The sequence below is a fragment of the Halichoerus grypus genome, chromosome 10 (assembly GCF_964656455.1).
Source record: "Halichoerus grypus chromosome 10, mHalGry1.hap1.1, whole genome shotgun sequence".
Lineage (NCBI taxonomy): Eukaryota > Metazoa > Chordata > Mammalia > Carnivora > Phocidae > Halichoerus > Halichoerus grypus.
The window spans coordinates 118,273,274-118,298,223 of NC_135721.1; the positions used below are offsets into that span (position 1 = coordinate 118,273,274).

General features: G+C 49.3%; 1 protein-coding gene and 2 long non-coding RNA genes across 13 annotated transcripts in view; 1 reads left to right on the forward strand and 2 right to left on the reverse strand.

Annotated features, from left to right (window-relative positions):
- Positions 1-24,950, reverse strand: part of LOC144379288 (uncharacterized) — a 1,054,371-nt gene that overhangs the window by 209,082 nt on the left and 820,339 nt on the right. The window lies entirely within an intron of this gene.
- Positions 1,140-22,112, forward strand: LOC118541773 (lipopolysaccharide-binding protein-like). The gene is made up of 15 exons (XM_036101592.2): positions 1,140-1,343; positions 2,030-2,144; positions 3,414-3,542; positions 3,874-4,029; positions 7,705-7,768; positions 10,466-10,529; positions 11,673-11,764; positions 12,478-12,654; positions 14,523-14,582; positions 14,712-14,882; positions 17,134-17,201; positions 18,671-18,716; positions 19,636-19,699; positions 20,772-20,848; positions 21,728-22,112. The coding sequence occupies exons 1-15, from the start codon at positions 1,220-1,222 to the stop codon at positions 21,758-21,760; spliced, it is 1,440 nt and encodes a 479-aa protein (XP_035957485.2). The 5' UTR covers positions 1,140-1,219; the 3' UTR covers positions 21,761-22,112.
- LOC118541775 (uncharacterized) overlaps positions 3,596-24,950 on the reverse strand; it is a 38,813-nt gene continuing 17,458 nt past the window's right edge. For 7 of the 9 annotated variants that reach the window (XR_013442038.1, XR_004920257.2, XR_013442037.1 and 4 more), the window contains 2 exons: positions 21,607-22,606; positions 20,835-20,956 (listed from right to left, as the gene is read on the reverse strand). This is a non-coding gene — a long non-coding RNA (uncharacterized LOC118541775). Of the gene's footprint in view, positions 4,100-6,694; positions 6,860-20,834; positions 20,957-21,606; positions 22,607-24,950 lie in introns of those variants that run through there. The other 2 variants (XR_004920249.2, XR_013442036.1) reach the window with 2 other exon arrangements.

Here is a 24,950-nt window from a genome sequence, read left to right on the forward strand (position 1 = left end):
TGTCAAGGTACCTTGGATGTCTTACCCCAGTGGAATTTCATGTTGATTTGAGTCGGAGGAGATTGAAGCTGGCAGGATGCAAAAGAAGGTTGAGAGCCAGACTGCTCGCTGTACGTCTCGTTACATGGATTGACTGTTGAGCATCGTGAATGTATTTCCTATCTGAAGAAAATTAAAGATATGATGCAATACAATAAAAGGATCGATCCAGCGGCTGTGTGGAACACTGCTCTACAATAGACAGGAGTGAATTATTGACACATAAAATACCATGGATTCATCTCAAAAACATAATGCTGCGTGAAAGAAGGCAGCCATCACGGTCAGGACGGGCGCTGTATGGTTCCATTCGCACGAAGTTCTAGAACAGGCGAAATGAGTGGATGGTCCCAGAAAGCAGGTCAGTGGTTTTCGGGGTAGGAGGTGGGATCAGAGATCGGCTGGGAAGAGGCACGAGGGAGATTCTGGGGGTGATGCGAATGTTTTTATCCTGATGACAATGTGGCTACACGGATATATACATGTGTCAAAACTCCTTGAACTGTACACTTTAAAATGTCTGCGTTTTACTGCATACACATTATACCTTAATAAAGTTGATTTAAAACAACGTAGGCAAGAGAAAAAAATGCAGAGCCGTCCGGAGCCGAGAGTTGCAGAATCCATTTGTCAGGCCGTGTGGGCTGACTTGCACATGGTCTTGATGGTCTTGCACGGTGTAAGTGGGGACCGGCGGGTTCCAGGGGAGCCAGAGTGCGAGGTCAGCCGGACCTGGGCTGGTGGCAGGTCCGGCTGGAGAGGTGCGTCAGAGCCAGGTTGTGGCGGCCGCGGCTGCCACGCTGGATGTTTACATTTCAGTCTGTAGATAGTGGGGAGTGAATGGAGGTGTTCCGCTAGAAAGAGGTGTTGCGGGGAGGCTCCCGGGGCAGCACCGGGCAGCAGAGCTTGGAAGACGAAGAGTTTGGGCGTGGCGGCCCCACTTCCGCTACCCTCAGGCCAGAAATAAAACCACCAACAATTTCACAAGCAACCTTCTCCCCATCTCAAGTTGCTGAAAATTGGGCTGCCTCAAAACCTAGAACCTCCCCGCCCTCTCTCCCAACGGGCTCAGTTCCTCATCTGGCCACTGGCTTTATAAGCTCCCCGGCCCTGCTGCCACCTTCAGCAAGGGAGGCTCCTACAGAGAGCAACCTCTGCCCAGGACGTTGCTGAGGACAGGATGATGGCCAGACCATACTGTGTGGTAGTCGCCCTATTGCTGCTGGCAGAGGTCTCTGGGTTCAAAGAAGGGGCATCCAATCCTGGGTTCGTGGCCAGAATCACCAGAAAAGGCCTGGAATATGGTAAGGGGGGGCGGGTGTCAGCCATTCCTCTGGTGTCCACTGTTGCCCACCAGAGTGGTGTGGTAACCAGGACAAGGGACCACAGGCTGGGATTCTGCCCCTGCCTGGCTCAGAAGCCTTGGATATGTCCCCCTCTGGGCTGCAGTTTCCTCGTCTTGAGTATCAGAGGTGAGGGACGGGACCAGACCAGCGTTTTCCCCAGGGGGTCCGTGGACCACCCTGGAATTGCCGGGACATAAGTTAAAATACAGATTCCAAATATCCGTCTCCTGTCAACTGAAGCTAGGCTTGGGAATCTGCATTGTGAACATATGGCCCTGGTAATAATGAAAAACCCGAAGGTTTGACCACGCTGCAGGGAATGCGTCCTCAAGAGCCTCACCGTATTGTATCATTGCTTCCACGATCTTGTCGAGTAGATAAATAATGCCTGCCATTTACCTGACACTTTGAGTTCATGATCTAATTTAATTCTCACGTTCTGGTTGGTATCATCACTATGACCATTGTACAGTTGGGGGGAAGTGAGGCTCAAGGAGTTTAAGAGTCTTGCTTGGGAGCACACCAAGAGGAAATGGCAAGTCCTACATTCAATCCCAGTCCATGTGATTTCAAAGCCCGGCCACTCGACTGTTGGGCTTGGCTGCCTCCCACGGCATGAGCTGCCTCCCACTATTTCCCCTCAGCCCGCCGATTCGGAGTAGCCATCCTGAAGAAGGAGCTGTCCACAATCAAGTTGCCTGATTTCTCAGGAAGCTTCAAAGTCGGCTGGATTAAAAGTGTGAGCTATGACTTTTACAGGTAAGATCTCTATTCTCCACCATAGGGGCAGTGGAGGAGGCAGAATGGGGGCCTGGGTTCCTGGGGGAGGGGGATAAACATGGAATCATCACCTGGATTGAAGGCAAAAGGATCATGACCAGCTCTTGTGGGGCTTCTGGAAGGTGCTATATGTTTCTTGAATCATCAGGATGGGAGGGAGAGCCTTAGAAACCATTCACAGGCCCTGAGGTCAGTCCTGCAGAAACTAGCCCTAGATTTTTGCTCTGCCAGAGACCCCTGGCTACTCTCCTGATTGCTCAGATGAGGGACCTGCTTGAGATACACTATCCATCCCTCCAAAGCCTTTTAAGGGTCTGTAATGAAGGACTTTTAAGTTTTTCTGGAACCTGTACGTACTTTATTTGCATACTGCTTCTTGAGGATAGCATCCACACATAACCCTAGTGAGGAATAAAGCAGCTGGCCTCCTGGTCCTGGTGAACCAGTCCCAGCTCCTCATCTCCCTCCGCATAAGGCTTAACTGACCTTAATCTCCCTGTAGCTTTTACACAGTCAATCTTAGAGTCCTCACACCTTACTCTTTCTTTAGCCATTCCTTGATTGCATGGATTTTTCTTCCCCAGGCCCCTAAGGGTCCATAATAGGTTTTTGGGGATCATTTATTCATCCCTGATAGAAAAGGCTCCCTCTTGGAATCCTCCCAAAGTCTCTCAGGATAATTTCCTGAAGGCAGTGAGCAAAAAAGAGCTACTTTAAATTTGCACACACACACACACACACACACACACAATACCCAGGCCATGCCACTTAGAGGTCAAGGGCCCTTCCCACAGCCCTAGAGCATCCCTTGCTTCTGGTTTTCACATTAGGCCACAGTGGTTTGTTAACACATCCAGGTCTACCACCAGCTGTGAGCTCTTCAAGGGCAGGATCTCAATGGATGTTTGTTGAGTGAACTAATGAGGGTTGATGCAACAAGAGCCACAAACTCAAATGGCCACAAGGAGGGGCTGATGTAGATGAGTGTACCAGGCACGGTGACTATACCCATCACGGACCAGCCAAAAAAGCAGAATCCACACAAGGAATTTCAGTGGGGGGAATCTAATACAGGGAATCTTCCTGAAAGGTGTTAGAACAACCAAAAAGCCAAATAGCGAACACTGAAGCAGCCCAGAAATTAGCAACAACAGAAAGTCACTAACAACTCTAGAGCCAGAGAGTTCGCTCGGAGGACTAATATGTGCCTGGCTTTTCTGGGTTTGATATTCTGCCTTCCTTCCCCAGACTGAAGATCCATTACTTTGAGCTCAGGAACTCGGATTTGAGGCTACGCCCAAGGCAGGGGGTCAGAGCCTCCCTGTCCAATAACTACGTGTTTGTCAGTGGGAACTGGAAGGTGAAAAAGGCTTTCATGTGAGTAGTACTTGGGTTAGGATGTCTCTCAATCAATCTACAAAGGAACGAAATCTGACCATCTCCACGCCTCCATTTATTTATCTGTAAAATAGGATTAATAATAACCCACCTCATTGATCCAGCTGTGGATTAAGTAAAATAACAGATGTAAGGCATTTAGCAGTTTGCTTTTCTGGCATACAACAGATGCTTAATAAATGCTGGCTGCAAAGTAGAGGCTCAGTTAGGATACACAGCTAGTTAGTAGGGAACCGGGGACTGGTCTTTTGGCTTCTCTTCCGGGAGGTGACTGATTATACACCATTTGCTTCCCATAACTCCCAACCAGCACCCTAGATGGTACTTTCGATGTGAATGTGGATGGCATTTCCATCTCAGTCTCTCTGAACTTGGGCAAGGACCAGTCTGGACGGCCCACTGCCTCCGTGTCCCGCTGCCGCAACTCCATTGGCCACATCAGTGTTGACATTTCCGGACAGCTAAGGTAAGCGACTCCATGCACTTGCTGGAGATTGTCAGAGACGCCTCGGCATCCGGCTCACCCAGGGATGCTCCTGATGGGGCATAAGAGCAAGATTTAAGGTGCATGAAGATCAGAGGTCAGCCAACTAAAGGCCTACAGGCCAAACCAGTCTGTGTCCTGTTTTCATAAATAAAGTCATTGGAGCATGGCCACGCTCACCTTCTCACATGCCGTCTGCGGCTGCTTTAGTCTACAACAGCAGAGTGGGGTAGCTACAACAGAGACCATGTGGTCTGCAGAGCCCAAAATATTGACTGTCTGGCCCTTTAAGAAAAAGTCCGCTGGGGTACCTGCGTGGCTCTGTCGGTTGAGCATCCGGCTCTTGTTTTTTGTTTTCAGCTCAGGTCATGATCTGAGGGTTGTGAGATTGAGTCCTGCATCGAGCCCCATGTCAGGCTCAGCGCTCAGCACAGAGTCTGCTGGAGATTCGCTCTCTCCCTCTCCCTTTGCCCTTCCTGGGGTGGTGATAGCTCCCTACTCTCAGCGGGGGGGGGGGGGGGGGCGGGGGGCAAACAGAACAAATAGCCAATTGCCTCTTTGCTGGACATGTATTTGCTGGGTGACCGTGTTGGGGGGAGAAATGTCAGCAGAAAGGTGGGGTCCTCTAATCCTGTCAGTTTCAGGGGAATTTATATTCTGGGGAACCCAGAGACTTAGCTGCGCATTTACTCAACTGACAAATGTTTTCTGCACAACACTAGAGCCTTTGAACTCAAGGCTGCCATTTGGAAAAGGAAACTTTTAGTGGAGACTGGATAGCTTGAAACCACTGTGCTGTTTTAACTGGGTGAGCGTAATGCCCCATTTCTCAGAAGCAAAGCCATGAAATTCTGTGTGGGTAACACACATACACACACACACAGACCGTGGAAATGGACACAGCGGGAGCCAGAAAAACATTTTCGCTAGTTTGTTAGGGTGGTGATAGCTGCATAGTTGGGAGCTATTGCTATGGACACAGAAGCATGAACACCCAGGGTCCTGACCAAAATAGGGAATTGCTAGCCTTAGCCATTCAGTTAACAAATATTTATTGATGCCTATTATTTGTCAGATCCTGAGCTAAATGCTAGGAATATAAGGTGATGCAAAAGAGACAGGGTCCCTACCTTGGTGCAATGTATATTCTAGTGGGGGAAGGAGACATAAAGTATGGGAAGATATATTTAATTATCTTCAACATAGTTGTGATAACATGCTTATAAGGAGAGAGTCCAGATGTTATGAATGTAGAGGGTTTACCTAACATTTGGAGCAGAGACAGTTTCTTCAAGGAAAGGATATCTGAAATGAGCCTTGAATTTTAGCACAAGAGGAGGAGGGGAGAGCTTCTCTGGTGGAGGAAGAAGCATGTGCAAAGATCCTGAGGCATGAAAAGCCTGGGCTTCCCAGGAAGCAAGCAGAAGTCAATGTACCTGACGGGGTGGTGATTAATTAGAAAAAGTGAAGAGAATAGTCAGGAGCCAAACTCTAGTCTTTATCCTGAAGTGAGGCAGGGGGAAGCCACTGGAGGATTTTAAGAAAGGCAGGGATATAATCAGATTGGCTCCAGTAAAAGATCACTTCCTTTAGAGGAGATTAGAGCAGGGCAGAGTGAGTGGAGGGAGACCCAAGAGGGGAAAGGCAGTTGTCCAGGCGAGACATGATGATGCTCCAGGGGCAGGTGATGGCAGCAGAGGTGGGGGGAAGTGCCTGAGGCACATTTAGGAGATTGGACTGAATTTGGGCAATAAGCGGAGGAATGGGGCCAGGGTGACTTCATGTAGCCTGTGATCCATGGAAAGTTTCCTACTGCTTCAATCTGTTCTACTTCAGCTCAATGTTGGAAGGGTACCCAGAGATGTTGGAGGGGACAGACTTTTCTAGAAGCAACACCCCCACCAACAGCTGTCAGGGACTCCAGCCATGGTCTCTAAAGTCGGGGTCATTCAGACCCACCCAGGGTCCAACATTCAGCCAGTCTATGAGTCTTGGGCTGACTCAGGGCACAGAACCCTGGAAAGTTCAAGATGTTTTCTGCAGAACCCCAGAAAATACTTGTGTCCAATTTTACTGCATGTGTTTATAATATACATACATTTATAATGCACATCCCTCAATCAGCAAGTATGGAATGGTAAAGAAAAATTTGTGGGAGAAGAAAATTTTACCAGACGTAATTCCACTAACTTAGTTCACTTATTTTCCACAACCTCTTACCCTCACCCCAGTTGAGAACACAGTGTGCGATGTCTGTTCTGGGCCACGATTCTCACCGAGCGCTATCTGTGGTGGGGAAGAGCTTCTGAGGGCAGCTTTACCTGAAGTGGGTTAGACTCACATCATGCGCTCCATGAGCTTATTCACCAGTGTCCCCTCAACACCTAACTCAGTGCTCAGCTGGTTGGAGGAGCTCAGTAAATGTTTGTTGAATGAATGAGTGAGTGACTACTTGCTAAACTGCCAGGGAGGTTGTTCTGTGGATTTTGTAGGTTATAAAGAATAGGCCTGACTCCGCTTCTTTCTCTTTAATGAGGTATAAATGACATACAGCACCACAGTAGTTTCAGGTATGCGACACAATGATGGGACACTTGTAGATACTGTGAAATGATCAACCACAATAAGTCGCATTAACATCTCTCACCAGGGGCGCCTGGGTGGCTCAGTCGTTAAGCGTCTGCCATCGGCTCAGGTCATGATCGCAGGGTCCTGGGATCGAGCCCCGCATCGGGCTCCCGGCTCGGCGGGAAGCCTGCTTCTCCCTCTCCCACTCCCCCTGTTTGTGTTCCCTCTCTCGCTGTGTCTCTCTCTGTCAAAAAAATAAAAATAACATCTGTCACCATGCATAGTTACAAAATTTGTTTATTGTGATGAGAACATTTTAAGATCTACTCTTAGCAACTTCCAAATATGCAATACAGTATTATTAACTATAGTCACCAGGTTGTATATCCCATCCCCAGGACTTATTTATGTATAACTAGAAGTTTGTACCTTTTGACCTCCTTCACCCATTCCGGCCCCTGCCCCTGCAACCACCAATGTGTTCTCTGTATCTATGAGCTTGGTTGTTGTGGGGTTTTTTTAGACTCCACATATAAGTGAGATCATGTGATATTTGTCTTCCTCTGTCTGACTTATTTCATTTAGCATAATGGCCTCAAGGCCCATCCATGTTGTTGCAAATGGTAAGATATCCTTTTTTATGGCTGTCTAATATTCCTCTGTGTGTGTGTGTGTGTGTGTGTGTGTGTGTGTGTGTGTGTGTGTACCACATTTTCTTTATCCTTTCATCCATTGATGAAGACTTAGGTTGTTTCCATATCTTGGCTATAATAAATAATGTTGCAGTGAACCTGGAGTTGCAGAGATCTTTTCAAATTAACATTTTCATTTTCTTCTAATAGCTACCCAGAAGTAGAATTGCTGGATCATATGGTAGTTTTATTTTTAATTTATTGAGGATCCTCCACACTGTTTTCCATACTGGCTGCACCAATTGACATTCCCACTAACAGCATACGAGAGTTCCCCATCTGGTTGGGTCCCTTCATGGGATAACATGGGGGAAGGTCAGATCCCTGGGTAGCCCTCCCTTTGGGAGCCCTAGTTAATCATAAAGTGGATCCTGATCCTCTTTCCTCTTTCTTCCAGCTGGATCCTGAACCTCTTCCATGAAAGAATTGAAAATAATTTCAAAAATATCTTGGAACAAAAGGTAAACAAAAGGATAAGTAGATTTGTGATTAATACAAGGATCATTGGCATGTACATATTTGATATTTGGAAACAGCCTTGTCTCTTCAGTACACTGTCAATTGAATTTGCTTAGTAAAACTTGCTTCATTCATGGTGCAAAGGCCCACTTCAAGGCTTTCCCAAGTTTGTATGACCACATATGCTAAACTGGCATTTGGAACTGGCAGAGTGTTTGATATCTAGTTGTAGATAATGTTACAGAGATGCAGAGAAGTGACTTTGGATCCTTCCCTCACACCATACACAAAATCAAGTCCAGGTGGTCTAACGATTTAAATGCCGAAACAAATCCAAAACTTCTTAGGAGAAAATCTAGGATATCTTTCTCACTTTGAGGAGAGGAAAATATTTCTTAAATAAGACTGACCCCCCCCCCCAAAATGCACCATACTGAGAACAATAGTGGGGCTGGCCTCTTACCTCTGGAAAAAGGCTTAGAGGCAAAGAGTGCCTCTTCCATTTACCTGGTGTGTATCTTTGGGCACACTGATGGACCCCCTGGAGCCTCACTCCACTCATTTGTAAAATGGGGACAAGGACCCCTACCTTGAAGGGGGCTGGCAAGGATTTGATGCGATAACCACTTAGCAGCACCTGGCACACAAGCTGTGCTCAGAGCACTCACCAGTACTGCAGAGTCATTTCTTCACCGCATTTCACCTCCTAGAATCTTCACTCTTGCCCACATGGGTTCTGCTGTCATGGGTTTAAATCTCAGCTCTGCCCCTTTGCTGGCTGTGATGCCGTGATTAACTGGCTTACCCTCTATGAGCCTTGGGATTCTTGTCTGTAGAACAGGAAGAACGACGGCACCTACCCTGCAGGGCTGTTGGGAGGACTGTATGACATCATACACACAGGCACTGGCGAGTGCCTCATACAGAGGAAGGACAGAGTCAATGGCGCGAGGTTATTTGCATTGTCATTTATGCCCCAGTAGCCCTGGGCAACAGGCTGAGGCCAGAGGCAAACTGTGGTCTCTGCCCTACAAATATAGGAAACATGGTCCAGAAAACTCTGGATACCTTGTGTCCATGGGGGGATGGGGTGCGTGTCAGAGAGGCTGAGCCCGAGGAGTTGTCAGTTTCAGGGGATGGGGGCACTGACTGTGGCCCTCACGGGGCTGAGAGTGCGAAGAGGGCTATGAAGAGAGAAGGACCTCTGACCAGGGGACTTGGGCTGATGAAGTCAGGCCCCCGAAGGGCTGGCGGCCTGGGTGGCGCTGCCCTCACCTTGTGCCCCAGGAGAGGCCAGGTCAGGCCCACCTGACACAGGCTGGCTTGGTGTTTGCACAAAACATTGGTTCCCAAAGTGGGGAAGCTTCCCCCAAAAGAAGTGTTGATTTTAAGTGATGTGGAGCTTTGGTGCTGCATCATGCAGAATGACAGAATGAACAAGCCATCGCCTTTGCAGTCCTTTTTCTCTTTCTTTTTCAGTTTGGGAAGTTTCAGTTTGGGGCCGATGTATCCTAAACACTTTTAACAAAAAAGGGGCATTATCCAACTAGGCAACCCTATCTAGTCTGGCTTCCAGGACGCTTTTTCAGTCTCTTGTATTCTTTTTACCCCCAGTTATATCGTGTTTATGCCAAGAGATGCCAGTTTTCCGTTGACAAGTGATATAAAGTTCCTGTATTTTTTTTTTAATTTTTTTTTTAAAGATTTTATTTATTTGACACAGAGAGAGATAGCCAGAGAGGGAACACAAGCAGGGGGAGCGGGAGGGGGAGAAGCAGGCTTCCCGTAGAGCAGGGAGCCCGATGCGGGGCTCGATCCCAGGACCCTGGGATCATGACCTGAGCCAAAGGCAGACGCTTAACGACTGAGCCACCCAGGCGCCCCAAGTTCCTGTATTTTTTATTAAATGAATGTGATTTTTAAAAGGCCACTGGATGTTAAATAGTTGGTAAGTAAGTGAATAGGTGAGAAAGGTAAAGTCATAGAGATGGTATAGGAATAGCTGAAGTTAGGAAATCACAAGACAGGGGACTTCTGGGATCTCCCAAGCCAGAACTCTTGATGTACAGAAAAGCAGGTTGGTGGCCGGCTGAGGAATGGGATTCTCCCGAGAACGGTCCTTCTGGCTTTGTTTTGGGGCCCTCTGGTGGCCCTAGTCAGTAGTGCCTGCAGACCAGGCACCACGCTCCTTAGGATCCCTTATTCCCAGATAGCCAGGAGCCTGAACAGGAAAAGGAGAAGGGGCTGAGGAAGGGGGTGATGGGGCCTCTGGTTCAAGAGCTGCCTCCTACACCTGGAAACTCTCCTGCTTTGCCCCTAGGCCCTCTAATAAATGTGTTTATGTGCTATACTTCTTGCCACTTAGCTGCCAAGATATTGAACTGAGGACCATGACAATAGCAGACCCCAGAGCAGTGCCAACTTGGCCACCATTCACCTTTAATGTGGGTTCCAGAAAAGTCTAGGCACCTAAGCTGGGCCCATGTATGTGGCCCAGCCCAAATGGGACAGTGACCAAGCGCTGTGTGTTGACGGAGGTCGTGGCCTCGTCTCCCTTTCAACGTGCTCTTCCACCCCTCACACACCCGCCTACAGGGTGAGGAGCAAAGCCAGGTTTCCTGGAGGGCGGTGGGGGAGGGGCAGGGCCCAGGAGAGAGGGAGAGGGGAACTCACCTGACTTTGTCCCCCACTTTCGGCAGATCTGCGAAATGGTCAGGAAGTCAACCACCTCTCACCTGGAGCCCTATCTCCGGAGTCTGCCAGGTTTGGAGGCCCCCTCCTTTCTCTGGGTGCCATCAGTTGCCATGACACCTGCTACCCCCAGACCCATCACCACCATCCTCTCGAGAGCCCCAGGAGAACTTTCCCCATAGAGTACCTCTCCATCCTACGGAGCTGGATTTGGGGTGACCACCTCTCTTGGGGGTCTGTTCTGGAGGTACGGGAGTAAGGCGACTGAGCGTCGTGACTCGGAAACATGCTGGGAGCTCGAGGTGGACAGAGGATGACAAGCACATGGGAGAAGCACGTGTTGGCTCTTTCCTGGCTGCTTTAACAAAACAGGGATGCTCTGAAATCCCTGCATAAGGCCGAGGATCCTCCCAGCCCTGTCCCTCTGGCTGCCACAGGGACCTTTTACAATCACACATCAGGTCAGGTCTCCCCCTGTTCGTGGAACCCATCGAAGACTCCTCTGACTCTCAGGACACTGAGCCCCACTTCGAGTGACAAGGCCTTGCATGGTCTGGCAATGTGGCCAGCCACACAGTCCCTATAGGCCTCCAATATTGCTAATTCCTCTAATACACCCTCTATGCTTCTACTATGGTCCTAAGCTACAAGATCTTTACACATGTCATTCTCTCTGCCAGGAATGTCCTTCCCCCATATCCACCACCCTTCACCCAGTCAACACCCACTCCTCCTTCAGATCATCCTTCAGATCACAGCCCAAACAACACTTCCTCTGACTCCCTGTCTGAATCAGGTTGCATTCCCCACCCCCTGTTATATGGTTGACATCATCCTATGGATTTATGCTACCTAATAGAGTTGCTATTTTACATTAATTTGCTCAAGTATTTGATTGTCTTTCCCTTTCCTCCCCATCCCCCACACCCTGGACTGTCAAAGGACAGGGATTCTGACTCTCTCACTCAGCTGTTTCATCAGCCCTTTGCATTGTGCCTGGCATATAGCAGGTGTTCAGTAGATATTGAATGAATGAGTGGATGAATACAGCACTCTCTTTGTGACTGAAGGTACCATAGATGAGCCCCAGCCCCATTTCCATTCTCCAAAGACAACAGTCCATGTGAAAGGAGAGCCCAGGGATTGTGCAGTGCACAACTCACTCAACTGTGTTTGACTACTCTATTCATAACACTTCTCTTTCCTGTTCCACAGTTATCTCAATGATTGATCAGGTTGCCAGCATTGACTACAGTTTAGTAGGTGCTCCCCAAGTGACTTCTCAAGTCCTAGACACACCCTTCAAGGTAAGTTTCTGTGGAGAAAGGAACTTAGAGCTAAAGACTGGCAGAAAATCAGTACTACCTCCCAGAGTTGGCTCCTACCCTCCTTCTCTAATCCATCTGCCCCTAAGTTCCCATCCCTGGCCAGTGTCCACAGCAGCAATAGGAAACTAATATGCCCCCTCTTTATTCCAGTCTCTTCCACAGTTCCCTGGGGACTGAGCAGGTCCGGGAATGCCATCTTCCTCCAATTTTATTTACTTAGCGAACACTTATATGCTTCTTACTATGTGCCAGATGCTGAGTATCTGTACAAACGTTCACTTATATAAATTTTATGCCACCTCTATGAAATAGAAGCCATTAGCATCATCCTCATTCTGCAGATGAAGAGGTTGAGGCACGAGGGAGCTAGGGACCTGCTCAAAGTCCCAGAGCTAGGAAGTGACAGTTAATCTCTAGAGTCCATGCTTTCCACCACCAGGCCACATCCTGAGCCCTGGAGAGCACAACACGTACCTCCCCAGCCGACGCTGTGATGGGGGTTTTCAGGCAGCTGTCAGGGTCTAAATGTTGTGGGACCAGAAGTGGGCCCCAGGCCCACATTCTAGAGAGGAACCACCACCCGGACCACCATGCAGGGCACAGGAGGCTTCCCCAGGCTTCCCCTGGACGTCTCTTCTTGGTACCCTCTCTGGTAGGAACCTTGGGTGGGTGATGTGTCCTTCTGTCTCCAGGGTGAATTCTTTGGCCAAAACTGGCACTCCCCAGCCCCCTTCGATGCTCCGCCCATCAGGCTGCCCGAGAAACACGACCACATGGTCTACTTTGCTGTCTCTGAATATGTCTTCAACACAGCCAGCCGGGTTTACCACCAGGCTGGGCGCATGAACTTCACCATCCAAAACCGCCACGTGAGTAGGGGAGGGAGAAGGCTGGAGGGGGGGGGGGGTTGGTGGAATCCCAGGAGAGAGCGTCAGGCCGGACTGTAGACCAAGCTTGGGGGTTTTCAGGAGCAAGGGAAAGAATGTATAATCTGAAGCCTGACAAATATGGGTTCAAATCCAGGCTGTGCATGTGGATCTCAACAGTGCCTAGTCCCCAGGGATCGTGTGAGAGATTGTCTGATGAGAGCTTGGTGTCTGATGCATGATGCGTATTAGCTATTATCGGCAATACATTAAAAAACTACAACAGGTTCTGCGGTATCATATCAGGTCTTCCAAGCAGCAGATGCCACGGCGGCACTAGACTTGGAAGAGATGGAGTACGGGAGCACCCGCGAAGGATAAAGGGGAGAGGAAGGAGGAGTGGGAGGGGAGTCCTGAAACCGTGGAGGAGAGGGAAGGCAAGCACACTGGGTAGAAGAGCCGCCCCGCAGGTCTGAGAAGGCTCTGCTCAGCTGAGGGAGGGCACAGAGCAGAGCCTGCTGCTCAGAGGAGCTCCGGAGCAGGCAGAAATTGGACGAGCCCGGCCCAGGCTAAAATCCCGTGCGTGATCTTTCCAGCCTGACCACAGGCAATTGCGAAGCCTTGACCTGGCGGGTCCTCCCGGACTAGACTTGCTGCCAGGCCAGTGCTCGGCAGTGTCTGGAGGGATCTGTGGTCAAGGACTCAAGCCTCTGCCCCATCCCCTCCTCAGGCTGGGGCTGGCGGTGCTCTTAGGCTTATCTGCATGCCAAGCCTGGACACCTCGTTCAGAGGCCTCCTTATGGATGGGGCTAGTGGGGGGTCCCCAGATGAGACTGCTCTGGTGCCTCTGCTGAGACCCCCTTGCTGGGGCCTGGAGGACAGCTTTCTCCAGTCTGACTCGGTACTCAATCCTATTCTACTAGCCCTCCTCCCCCTCCTCCCCCTGAGTCCATAAAACAGCAGGAGCCTTTTCTTTGGGGCTCCTCTGGCAATATGGTGACCACCCCACCTCCCCTCTGCTGATGCATCTGACGTCACGGGTGCCAGGCCACAGGGGAAACGGAGTAGCGGGGGCCGGTACCCTTTCCTGTTTAGCCTCTTGCTTACACTATCACAATAAGTGAATGAAGGCTTGTGACTTTCAGTTTGGCTCATAGTCTTGATCCTGCCCGTGATCTGACAAAATTCTCCAGCGCTACACCCCGGCTGTGCTCGGTCAGGGACTGGGGGCTGTCTGGGAGAGCGAGGCCCCAGCATGAATGGCTTTCAGCCAACTGCCCTGCTCGCAGGGGACCCCCTGAAGGGAGGTCTGAGCCACGCACCCCCACAGCCAAGCACTATAGGAGCAGCCCAGGTAAAGAGGGGATCTTGAGGGAGGAGAGATCAGGGAAGGTGGGCTGTGCGCAGGTGCAGGCAGGGCTCGCCAAGCTGGGAGGTCAGCAAGTCAGAGGGGCGGGTAGAGAGCAGCACCAGGAAAGAGGGTGAGAAAAGGTTTGGGGGGCAGCCATATCTGGAAGTAGATTCAATCCAGGTTGTGGTGGTTATGAGCTCTCACTGGCTCTTGAGGGGAGCATCCTAAGAAATAATAAATAGCAAAAACAGACAGTAACTAAGTATTTACTGAGATTCCAGGCACTGCGCTTAGCGCTTTACCCATGCACTGTCTCATTCAATCCTTGCCCATGCTGCATGGTGAGCGCTATGATTATCATCCCCATTTTACAGATGCAGAACCTAACAAAGCTTGCCAACAAGGAGTCAGCTAAAAAATGGCGAGAGTAGGATTTGAACCCAAGCTGTCTGACCTCAAAGTCCACATCTCTAGCTACCATGTCCCCCGCATCTCAAGTAGCCTCTTGCTTCTACTGCAGATTCCCCGGGACTCTCCAATCCACCGGCACACCAGTTCATTCCGGGCCATCATTCCTCAGGTAAGACCTCTGAACACTCATAACAGAGAACTTGACCTAGACCAAATGTGGAGATTGTAGTTGCACATCAGTGAGCTGTGCAGAGACTTTTCTCCTGCCCTCCCCTGAGCCTCTGCCCTCTTTCTCCAGCTGGCCAGGTTGCACCCCAATATGGAGCTAGAGCTTGAAACGTCACCCGAATCAGCTCCATTCCTGACGTTCACCCCTGGGAGTGTGACCCTCACGCCGGTGATAGACATCCAGGTCTTTGCTCTCCTGCCCACCTCCTCTGACCGCAAGCCACTCTTCCAGCTCAGGGTGGTAAGTCTGATCTCTGGGTTACATCTGCCATTGGGTAAGCCCCTCTCTCCACTGAAGGAGTGGGAGACTGATGATGCTGGAGACTACTTCTGCCTGCCCGCAGAGTGAGGGAAACTTGCATTCCTGGCAAGAACAGCCAGGCTTCCCAAGAGCATACTTAATCAAATCATACACTGTCAGAGTTGCAAGAAACCTTAAAAGTCATTCACTCCAACTAAGTTGGACGATTTTAGCTTCTTCACTGTTACATTTGCTATAAAAATGTGTTTAATCTAAAGCATAACTCTTCTGAAATTGTTATAAATAAAATCATTAAATTACCTTTTTAAAGAAGGTATAACATGTAAAGAACTCTTATGACAGCAATACACTCCAAACTGACTTACACATTCAACACAATCCCTCTCGAAATTCCAGCTGGTTTTTTTGACAAGCCGATCCTAAAATTTATATGTAAATTCAAGGGACCCAGAATAGCCAAAACAATCTTGAAAAAAAAAATGAATTGTAGAACTCATAGTTCCCTGTTTCAAATCTTACTATAAGGCTATAATAATCAAGATAGTGTGGTACTGGTGCAAGGATAGGCATACAGATCAACGGACTAGAATTGAGAACCCAGGAATAAATCGCCATATTTATAGTCAACTGATTTTCAACAAGGGGACCAAGACAATTCAGTGGGGAAGAACAAGCTTTTAAGAAATGGTGCTGGGGCAACTGGATATCCACATGCAAAAGAATGAAACCAGACCCCTTCCTTACACATACACAAAAATTGACTCCAAGTGGACCCAAGACCCAGATGTGAGAGCTAAAACCACAAAACTCTCAGAAAAAAACACCGTACTAAATCTTCATGACCTTGGGTTAGGCAAAGCCTTCTTAGATACAACTCAAAAGCATGAACAAAAAAATTAAAAATGGATAAATTGGACGTCACCAAAGTTAAAAACTTCATGCTTCAAAAGACATAATTTAAGAAAGTGAAAAGACAACCCACAGAATGAGAGAAAATATTTGCAAATCGTATATATGAGGAGGGACGTGCATCCAGAATATATAAAGAACTCTTACAACTCAGTCATAAAAAAGACAATCTAATTTCAAAATGGGCAAAACACTTCCTCCTCTGGGAAGATTGAGTAGATGTCCATTTCCCTCCCTACTCCTGCTGAGTGCAACCCAAAACCTTAAACATTATGTATAAAATAAACAAGAAAACTCTGAAAGGCAGAGAGAAAAAGGTAGATCAGCCAGGGGCCTCTGGATCTAAGGAATAACATGATGATGAGCTCCCTGGGGTTTCTTTTCGCCTTGCATATTCCAATTTGGGGCAACCCAGAAACACCAACAGGCATGAACAAAAAAGAGCCCCAATAACATCCTCCTCTCTCTAGCCAAAGGACCAAAAAAGGGGCAACCTCGTAAGATAGAAAACTTGTAGACAATCAATAACTGTGCTACTAAAGCCAAACACCAGAGAAAAAGCTATGGCCCTAACCCCACCCAGGCCAGTAAAGCCTGACTGGGGATCCGAGACTTACACTGGCATGAGGCTGTAACAACATGCCCCAACGTCCCGGCTGGGGGTGTCAGTGGAACAGAGAAAAGAACAAATGAATTAAGATACAGAACAAAAGAAATTATCCAATCTGAATGCATAGCCTGAAAAAATGAACAGAGCCTCAGGGACTCGATGGGACCACAGCAAAAGATCTCATCTTCCTGTCCTCAGAGTCTCAGGCGGGGAGAAACTGGGAGTGGCTGGAAAAAGTACTCAAAGACATAATGTCTGGAAATTCCCCAAACTCAATCATCTGGTTCAACCCCACTCCTCGACAGGCCAGGCTTTATCCTCACACCCAGCTGTCAATTGGTGGTGTCTTTAAAGTTCCCTAAGGCTCAGGGACTCTCTGTACTTCTCTTAGTAGCATGCTTCAAAGCTCAGTCATGTTTACTGGTGGACGGCCTCCCTATTCGAATGCTCTGTGTCTTTAGCTTGAGCTTATTTGCCCTTCTTGATGCTTCCATTATAACCTCTAAAACCTTAGCTCACCTTTCCTAAAGTTAGCTGTGGAGCGACCAACATCCCACATCCTCAGCCCACAATCCTTGGGTAGCTGCTTTTCACCCACATGTCCTACATCTGGCCATGGTTTCTATTTCTGAAGATCTGTCTCCTGGACTGGGAGCCAACAAGATTTCTACGTCCCCTGAGAGTCTGGGTTATCCCCTTTTGCTTTTCTAGACAACAAACGTCTCCGCCACCATCAATGTGAACTCCGACAGGATTGTTGGTTCAGTGACCCCAGGAAGGTAAGAGGCCACGGGCGAGGGGAGGAAATGGGTAGGTTGGGGATAACCCAGCAGCGACCAGAGCAGCTAGCCTGTTCTCTGATAAGGTTGGCATTGACCCTTGGGGACAGAGATCTCCACTGGGGCTGGCTTATCCTCTAATCTGGATGCCCCTTTGGAAAGGCATATTGACAATGCTCCAGTGGAGCAGATGAATTTCTGCAAAGGGATTACTGAGGAGCCATAATTTGGTTGGAAGACGTGGGGCTTTGCGAGGACATATAAGATTGAGAAAAACCTGTCAGTACTGCATATCAGAAAGGGAGGAGATTTTAGATGGAGGATTAAAGGTGCCCCCCAAGCCACTCCTTGCTGCCCAGACACCCAGTCGGCACATACTCACTCAACCAGGGAGCCAGTGGGCAGGAGGGATTATACCGCCAGCAGGGGCTGTCCTTCTCTGGGGCCCTCATCTGTGCCCCATGTCTCACCCACTCTGGGTGCTGCCCCCGGCTGAGAACAGGTGCAGTGGGTGCAGAGGAATTAGAGGAACTAATTCCTGGCCTCAGGGTTAGATACCTGTTGGCCGAGAGAGGGCACTGACTCCATTAAAATGAACATCTCCTTAAGAGATCTTTAAAAAGAGAAGCTAATGGTGAGCTTGTGGGCATTTTCTGGAGGTCCCAGAATTTGAGTTTATGCCTCAGCCTGGCTTGGGGGGTCTGCAGTATCTGAGAGGACAGTAGAGAGCTTGGACTGTGGAGAGACAGCAAAATGAGGAGGACGTAGGGGGACCTCACAAGGTGGTCTTCTCGAGGAATTAGCAAAACTACTCTGCCCCATGAGCAGAGAGCAAAAGATCGGTCCAGGGCAGTTAGAATTCCTGAACAAGGGAGCCAGGCCAGCAGCCAAGAGGATCAGTGGGGGGGGATTCAGGTTTGGCTTCCATAGGGACAACACCAGAGGTCCCCTGAGTCACTCCGCCTTCCTTCCCTCCAGCTGTTTGCCAGCATCACTCAGGGGCTCTCCCTCCCATTGTTATTGTCTATTCCCACATTATGCAAATAATGCGTGCTCATGGCATAGAAATTGCAAAAGTATTAAAAAAAAATCCCTCATAACCCTGCCACATAGACTATCACCACTAATAGTTTCACGTTTCCTTCCAGCCTTTTTTTATACACTTTTACGTCACTGGACGTACAGAGCACGACTTTTTGCATCCCACTTTTTCTGGTTAATATTTATACCATTCTAATGTATTTCAGTTATTGAAGATGCTCAGCAACCATAAGTTGCAACAATGTCACTTCTTCTTAAATCACTGTGCATGCTGAAAGCCTTAGATGCACAAGCACCCCATTGCAGAGGAACCCTTGGGCGCCCAGCCCCCAGAAATGGCCTTGCCCATAAGCTCTGTACTCCCCACTGGGGTAACTGCGAGGATGCAGCAGGCTTGGGGTGACCCATGCTTCTCTTTCTCCACGCAGTAAGCTGAAATTGGAACTGAAACACTCCAACATCCGTTTCATCAACGTGAGTACTTTTCTCCCAGCACCTCTTGGGTATCTTCTCCAAACGGGGCTTCAGGGGGCTCCAGGAGAAGCTCCAAGGCCCCCTGAGAAGACTGTGGTGCAGTCTTGCAGAAGTGGACGCCATGTCTGAAAGTTAATCATCTAAGAAGGGCACTGCCTGAGGGCTAACGGGGAGACAGGACATGGACATGAAGAGCACGAGCTTTGAAGGAAGATAGATCTGGGATCTGATACCAGCCATGCCACTTGTTACTGTGTGACATTGGGAAAATAACTTTTCTGAGCCTCAGTTTCCTTGACTGTAAAATGGGAATACATGATATCTACTTCAGCCACTTCCAATGGGAACTGTAACATGAAACGGGGCAATGGATTTAGGAAGACACTTTGACAAAATTCTTCACACGTAGTAAGCTCTCAGTTTATGTACTATTGTAATAATAGTGGCCCGGGTGCACAATACCTTACCCAAAGCCCTCAGGGCTGATGGGCTTCAGAATTAAGAATTTATGAGAGGTAATTTGGAGCATGCACCATATGTGATGTAACTCTTCCAGCAGGATCTGGGGCAGCACTCTATAATCAGACACATTAATACTTCTGCAACAGAATTTAAAACTATCCACACAAAGTGGAATAAAGAAACACTAAATATCCCCATGGTGATTCAGGTCATATTTTGCCATAAAATGAGCTTGTACCTACTGATGGAAACTGAAGTCCAGAGATTGGAGTTGAGGAGATTGTGGATAAGGAGCTGTCTACTTGTGGTGGTGACAGTCGCAGTCAACCCGTTTTGTAAGTGGGTTGGCACGTCGGTGTTTCTGGAGGCGGGGGGCCAGCGAGACGTTGTTCCCTCAGACTCCTGTTTTCATGCATGTCTCGTTTGCTCCCTATACTCTGCCCGCCCCCCACTCCAGGTGGAGCTGATGGAAGCCATCCTCAATTACTACGCGCTCCACACATTATACCCCTCTCTCAACGGTAAGAATAGCTACTGGGGCGCCTGGGCGGCTCCGTCGGTTCAGTGTCTGACTCTCTGTTTTGGCTCAGGTCATGGTCTCGGGGTCCTGGGATCGAGCCCCGCGTCCAGCTCCACGCTTAGCGCGGAGTCTGCTTGGGATTCTCTCTCTCCCTCTCCCTCTGCCCCTCCCCCTGCTCGCACACGCTCTCTAAAATAAATAAAATAAAATCTTAAAAAAAAAAAAAAAAGAATAGCTGCTACTGACCGCCCCATGCAAACGTTCAATTCTACCCTTTCTGTAGGATTCATGGATCAGTCAGTCAGTCAACAAGCTGAGCCCCTCTTCTGCCCCGGCTAGGGTCCTGGCAATCTGTGAGCCTGCCCTCATAGAGCTTACGCTCTGTTGGGAAGGGAGACATGGAACACGCAGTGACAACCAGTGTGATAAATGCTGTGACAGGAAGCACAGGGGGCTGCAGGAGCTAGGAGGGGGCACTGAACATGACTCCGAGGTCGGTCCGGACTTCCAGGAGGCGAGGGTCAAGTTGAGTCCCAAAGCACAGGGAGTTAGGCCAAGGGAGGGGCATTCCAAGCTGCACCTGGAGAACACCTGGAGTTAGTACCCCTGGGTTCTGGTCCAGGTTAGGTCACTGACTTGCGAGGTGACCTTGATGGAAATAGTGCTTGGCACGGTGGCTGCCCGAGAACCCGGCTGACCTCCTCCCATGCCAGGGCCTTCTCCCCCTGGCCTCACCATCTGCCTTTTACCACATGAGATAAGAGCAGGGCAGTTGTCCTGGAAAAGACAAAGGGGAGGAGATGGTGGTCCTTGGGATGAGTGTCTGGTCAGAAGCACTGCATGCCCCATCCCAGGCCCCTTTGGCTGAGGGAGGCTGGCTGTCCACATCTGTCCCCTCCTGAAGAAGCTGCATTTACCAGGCATTCACATCTCCATGCCCCCCCCCAACAGAAAACCAGCCCTGAATCCAATAGCGGACCACATTTCGAAGTAGCCTGCCTTCTCACTGGCCATGAGCGTGTGTCCCCAGCCTTCCCCGTCCAGCCCATGTCTCTCTGCTCTTTATCTTCCAGCAAAGCTTGAGGAAGGCTTCCCTCTCCCTCTGCCAAGGGACACCCACCTCAACAGTTTGGAGCTCCGAGTCCACGAGGTCAGTGAGACATGGGGTCTGGGTGGGGAGCTCTAAGACCTTCTGGGAGGGCTGCTTCAGGGCTGGTAGCATTAGGGGGAGCCCCTGACTCCCACTCACATCCTGGACCTAATGTTCATCGGAAAAAATATTTTAGTTTTAAATTTTGGAGTACAAATGGCAAGTGTTGATTGTGTGGAATCTTGACTTCCACGTAAGCTCAGTTTCCAGTAATTCAGTTCAATCACGTCAACTGAATATCAACAGTGTGCAGGGCCCGTTAGCCATGTGTGGCAGGAAGGGGTCAGATTAGATGCACCACTTCTGGGTTAATGAGCCAGATGCTCCTGGGTGGTGTGAGAGGGTCCAAGGGGCCACCAGTCAGCCTTACCACCCACGGCAGCAAGGCCTGGTCCTGGAGCAAAACTGACCAGGCCTTTTAGGGCAAGCAACACATCAGGAGCAGGGACAGGGACAATGACAGTTCACTCTATAACTCCAGAGGTACCAACGTCTTCACTGTCCATAGCACATTCTAGGGTAATCCTGGACTACATCCTCATAAACTAATGATGTGAGGGGAGTAAATTCAGGCAGCACCCAGACGTGCATTGTTCTCCTGGGAGAAACAACTTTTGGAGGAGGACAGTGACATTCATGCGTGTCTTCCAGAAATCAGACTATTGGGAAATGCAAATAAATTCCTGGGGTCAGGCAGCTAAGAGGGACAGTGTTTTCTAAAGGCCTCCCAGGCCTGAAGGCAGGGTTTTTGCACTGACCTGGTTTTCGGGTCAAGTGAGAACTTGCCTCTCCCACTGAAGCTTTCTCTTTCAGGAAACTCCTGTCCTCTGCAGCTCAGAAAATGATCTTTCTTGTCTGTCCTTTTTGCCTCCTCTCCAGAACTTCTTGCTCTTGGGGGCCAACCTTGATTAGGCTGAACACTGAGGAAGGAGCAGCGTGGCTAGAGGAGGGGATGACACCACAGCTGGGCCTGCCCCTGCCCCTGGGGGGGTCCGGAGGTTGCGGTCACTCTGCCTCCACTCCCATGAGGACCTCCTCCACATGGACACTCGTCACCGGGGATCCTGGGATACCTGAACACACGCCTGACCGTGGGACGCCTTCCCCACCTTTCTCCTCCTCCTTCCTGTGCCCTTTCCTGTCCCCTTCGCAGCTGTCCTTAGCCTTACTCTGGGCAGCCTCTAGAATAAACTTCAGTGAGCCGCGTCCGGTCACCACAGAGCTCAAAGCACCCTGCTCAGCATTAAACATGAGCTTAGTCGTACGTGTCCTTTGCTGTGGTTACGGGAGCAGAAGTGAGACAATGTGCGCTTAAAGCCTTGTGTTGCCACGTCCTTGGTGCGTAATATTTATCGAGATGGGAGCAGAGACCACCCAGCCGCTATATGAGTTCCACATTTATTCAACAAACCTCGATCTCAATTTGCTAGTTGACTGTCCGGCACTGGCTTCTGTCTCTGGGCTTGGTGCTGCGGGAGGAGGGGGTCAAAGAGAAGAAAACACACGGTCTCTGTCTTCACCAAGCTTACGGCCAAAAACGGGGGCCGGAAGACCTTTTCTATAAAGGGCCAGAGAGCAGATCTTTTAGGTTTTTACCACACATCTAGTCTCCGTCGGGAATACCCCTCGCGGCCGCTGTAGCAGAGAACAGCCAGACAGTGAGCGAGTGGGCGTGGCTGTGTCCCAATAAAACTTGGTTTGCAAAAACAGGCAGCAGGCCAGATCCAAGCCGCGGGCCACGGTGTACCCACCGGTGGTCTAGAAGAACAAATAGGATTTACGCCGTGAATACAAGCCTGGTTTTCAATTAGGAGATGTGCTAACATATCCTACCTGGTCACAAGAGTAATAAAGAGCACAAGCTGGAGGCAAGTCTGGCCTGCTTTCAAATCGTGGCTCCCTCTCCTTGGCTCTCTGCGATTTATGAAATCTCTCTGAACCCCCGGAATCTTCAGTTTTAATATAGCACAAGCAGTGGCCAAGGACCATGCCACCCGAAGCCCCCTGCTCAACCTTAAACGTGTCGAATGACTTCGTTGTACTTGTCATTTGACGTCATGACATGGGGAGACGGGAGGTTGAAATAAATTATTTGGAAAGTGCTCAGGGCGATTCTTGGCCCATGCTGTGCCAGATCGATAAACTAGCGCTGTCATCATCATCCACTCCTCATTATTAAAGACCCCTTCATATACCAGGAGTAGGATGACAGATTATCAAATTTAAAAAAATCTGTCTTGCACCATCAACCAAAATCATACCTATGATGAGATCACAGAGGTGTTGCGTTTTTTATCTTGGAAGGCCCAGGAAATGAGCCAGGAATGTCTGATGACCTTGGCCAGGAAAACCCAAGGTGTCTAAAAGTGAAGACGCGAGACAGTCGGCCGGGACGGTGGAAGAGAATGAACCGAAGTGAAACATTATCCTGGAATGCTCAGTTAATTATCAGAGTTATGATTTTCCCTGTAGATTATTCTATCTCCTCTGTTGCCCTAATCATCGGCTGTTGGAGAGCAACTAGCAATTGTCCATCCTCCTCCTCTGCCCCTTCCTTCTCTGTTTCTGCCACCTCACACCCATTCTCCTTCCTCCGGGGGAGCGCAGTGCCAGGCTCACCCCCGCGCATGCCTGCTCCCATCTTCCCCTGCGGGTGCGCAGGGTTACCACAGACGGTCACGCGGGCTGTGCACTGTACAGCTCTTGGGAGCACCATTCACATCATGGTCTGCAGCCGAGATGCAGAGATGGTGAGACATGCCGTAGGAAAGGCTTGATTTAAGCCAAGGTTCCTCAACCTCAGCATGATGGACATTTTAGGCCAGATAATTCTTTGCTGTGAGGGGCCATCCTTTTACATTGTAGGATATTTAGCAGCTCCCAAGCCTCTCCCCACTAGATAGCGGCACACCCCCCCACACACAATGGTGCCCACCAAAAACGTGTCCAGACATTGCCAAAAGCCCCCTGCGGTGGGTAAAATAGCGCCGTGTTAAGGACCGCTGACAAAGGAAAGATGTTCTCCCAGCATATCCTGCTCTGGTGAGGGCCCTATGTTAGCCCATCCTGGGGGAAGACAGAAAGTTCCAACCTTGCCCCAAAGGGGCTGGTCTCACTAATAAAGCCACCGGAGAGTATCTTAAGGGCAAAGCCCTTGTGGATTTTTTCTAGCCCCAAGATGTACTCTAAGTAGAAGATAGCTGAACTTGCTGAGAGCCAAACGTGTGCCAGGCTAAACAGAAATCTAGGTTTTACAAGAAGTGTGGGGGCTCTCCAAGAAGCACGGCCCTGGACCACACTGTTTGTGCCACCGAAGCATGAAAGCTCCAAAGACACCTGGAGATTTTCTAATTGTCAAAGCTTTATTCATAAACCTGACCTTTTTCATTAAAAAAAAAAAAAAAAAAAAGCTGTCTGCCTTGACTGGGGAGAACCCTTTCTGTTACAGAGATGCCCCAACAGTTGTTGGGATATTGGCCAAAGACAGCATCCAGATGTAAAACCTGGTTCCTTCAGTACCCCCTATGAATATCAGGTATGCATCTTATGCCACAAAACTAGGGTGGGAAAAGGTCTCACTTCTTTATGTTGGCTAAATTAAGTATAATCTCCTCTGTGCCCTCATTTATTGAACTATTAGGAAATTCTTCCCCCATTGTTGCTGGATGTCCTTATTCCCTCAGAGACACATAAAGGTCCTGGGGTATTCCCTAGTCCCAAACATTGGGGAACCCCACTGACGTCCAGCCTAGTCTTCTGTGCTGATAAATTCCCAGTCCAGTGAGCCTGCACTGTCCCCTGAAGACAGGAAGTCCTGTCTTTCTAAGCCAGGCTTGGGGATAAAGTTTTGTGCCCAAGATCATTTCCTCTGGCTCCTCCATCAGAAGTCTGTCACCATCTTTCCTCTCTCACAGAGAAGGCAGCTTTGTGAGGGGTCTGGTCATTGTCTTGTGAAGAAGCTGCAACACACCCCCTTCCAAGATGATGGATGACTTTTCCGATCTGACCATTTCTGCCTCCCTTGACTCTGACTTTCAACCCCAATCCTTCTGGGACGATTCAGCAAGAGTCCTCCTGGATGCCTGTAGGTCCCCATCTTCTT

Bases quoted from the DNA above. Each gene is read 5' to 3' on its own strand.
- LOC118541773 (XM_036101592.2), top strand. From the start codon at position 1,220: ATGATGGCCAGACCATACTGTGTGGTAGTCGCCCTATTGCTGCTGGCA. The intron at 10,530-11,672 runs GTTTGGAGGCCC...CCTGTTCCACAG, and splicing joins CTATCTCCGGAGTCTGCCAG to TTATCTCAATGATTGATCAG. The intron at 14,583-14,711 runs GTAAGACCTCTG...CTCTTTCTCCAG, and splicing joins TCCGGGCCATCATTCCTCAG to CTGGCCAGGTTGCACCCCAA.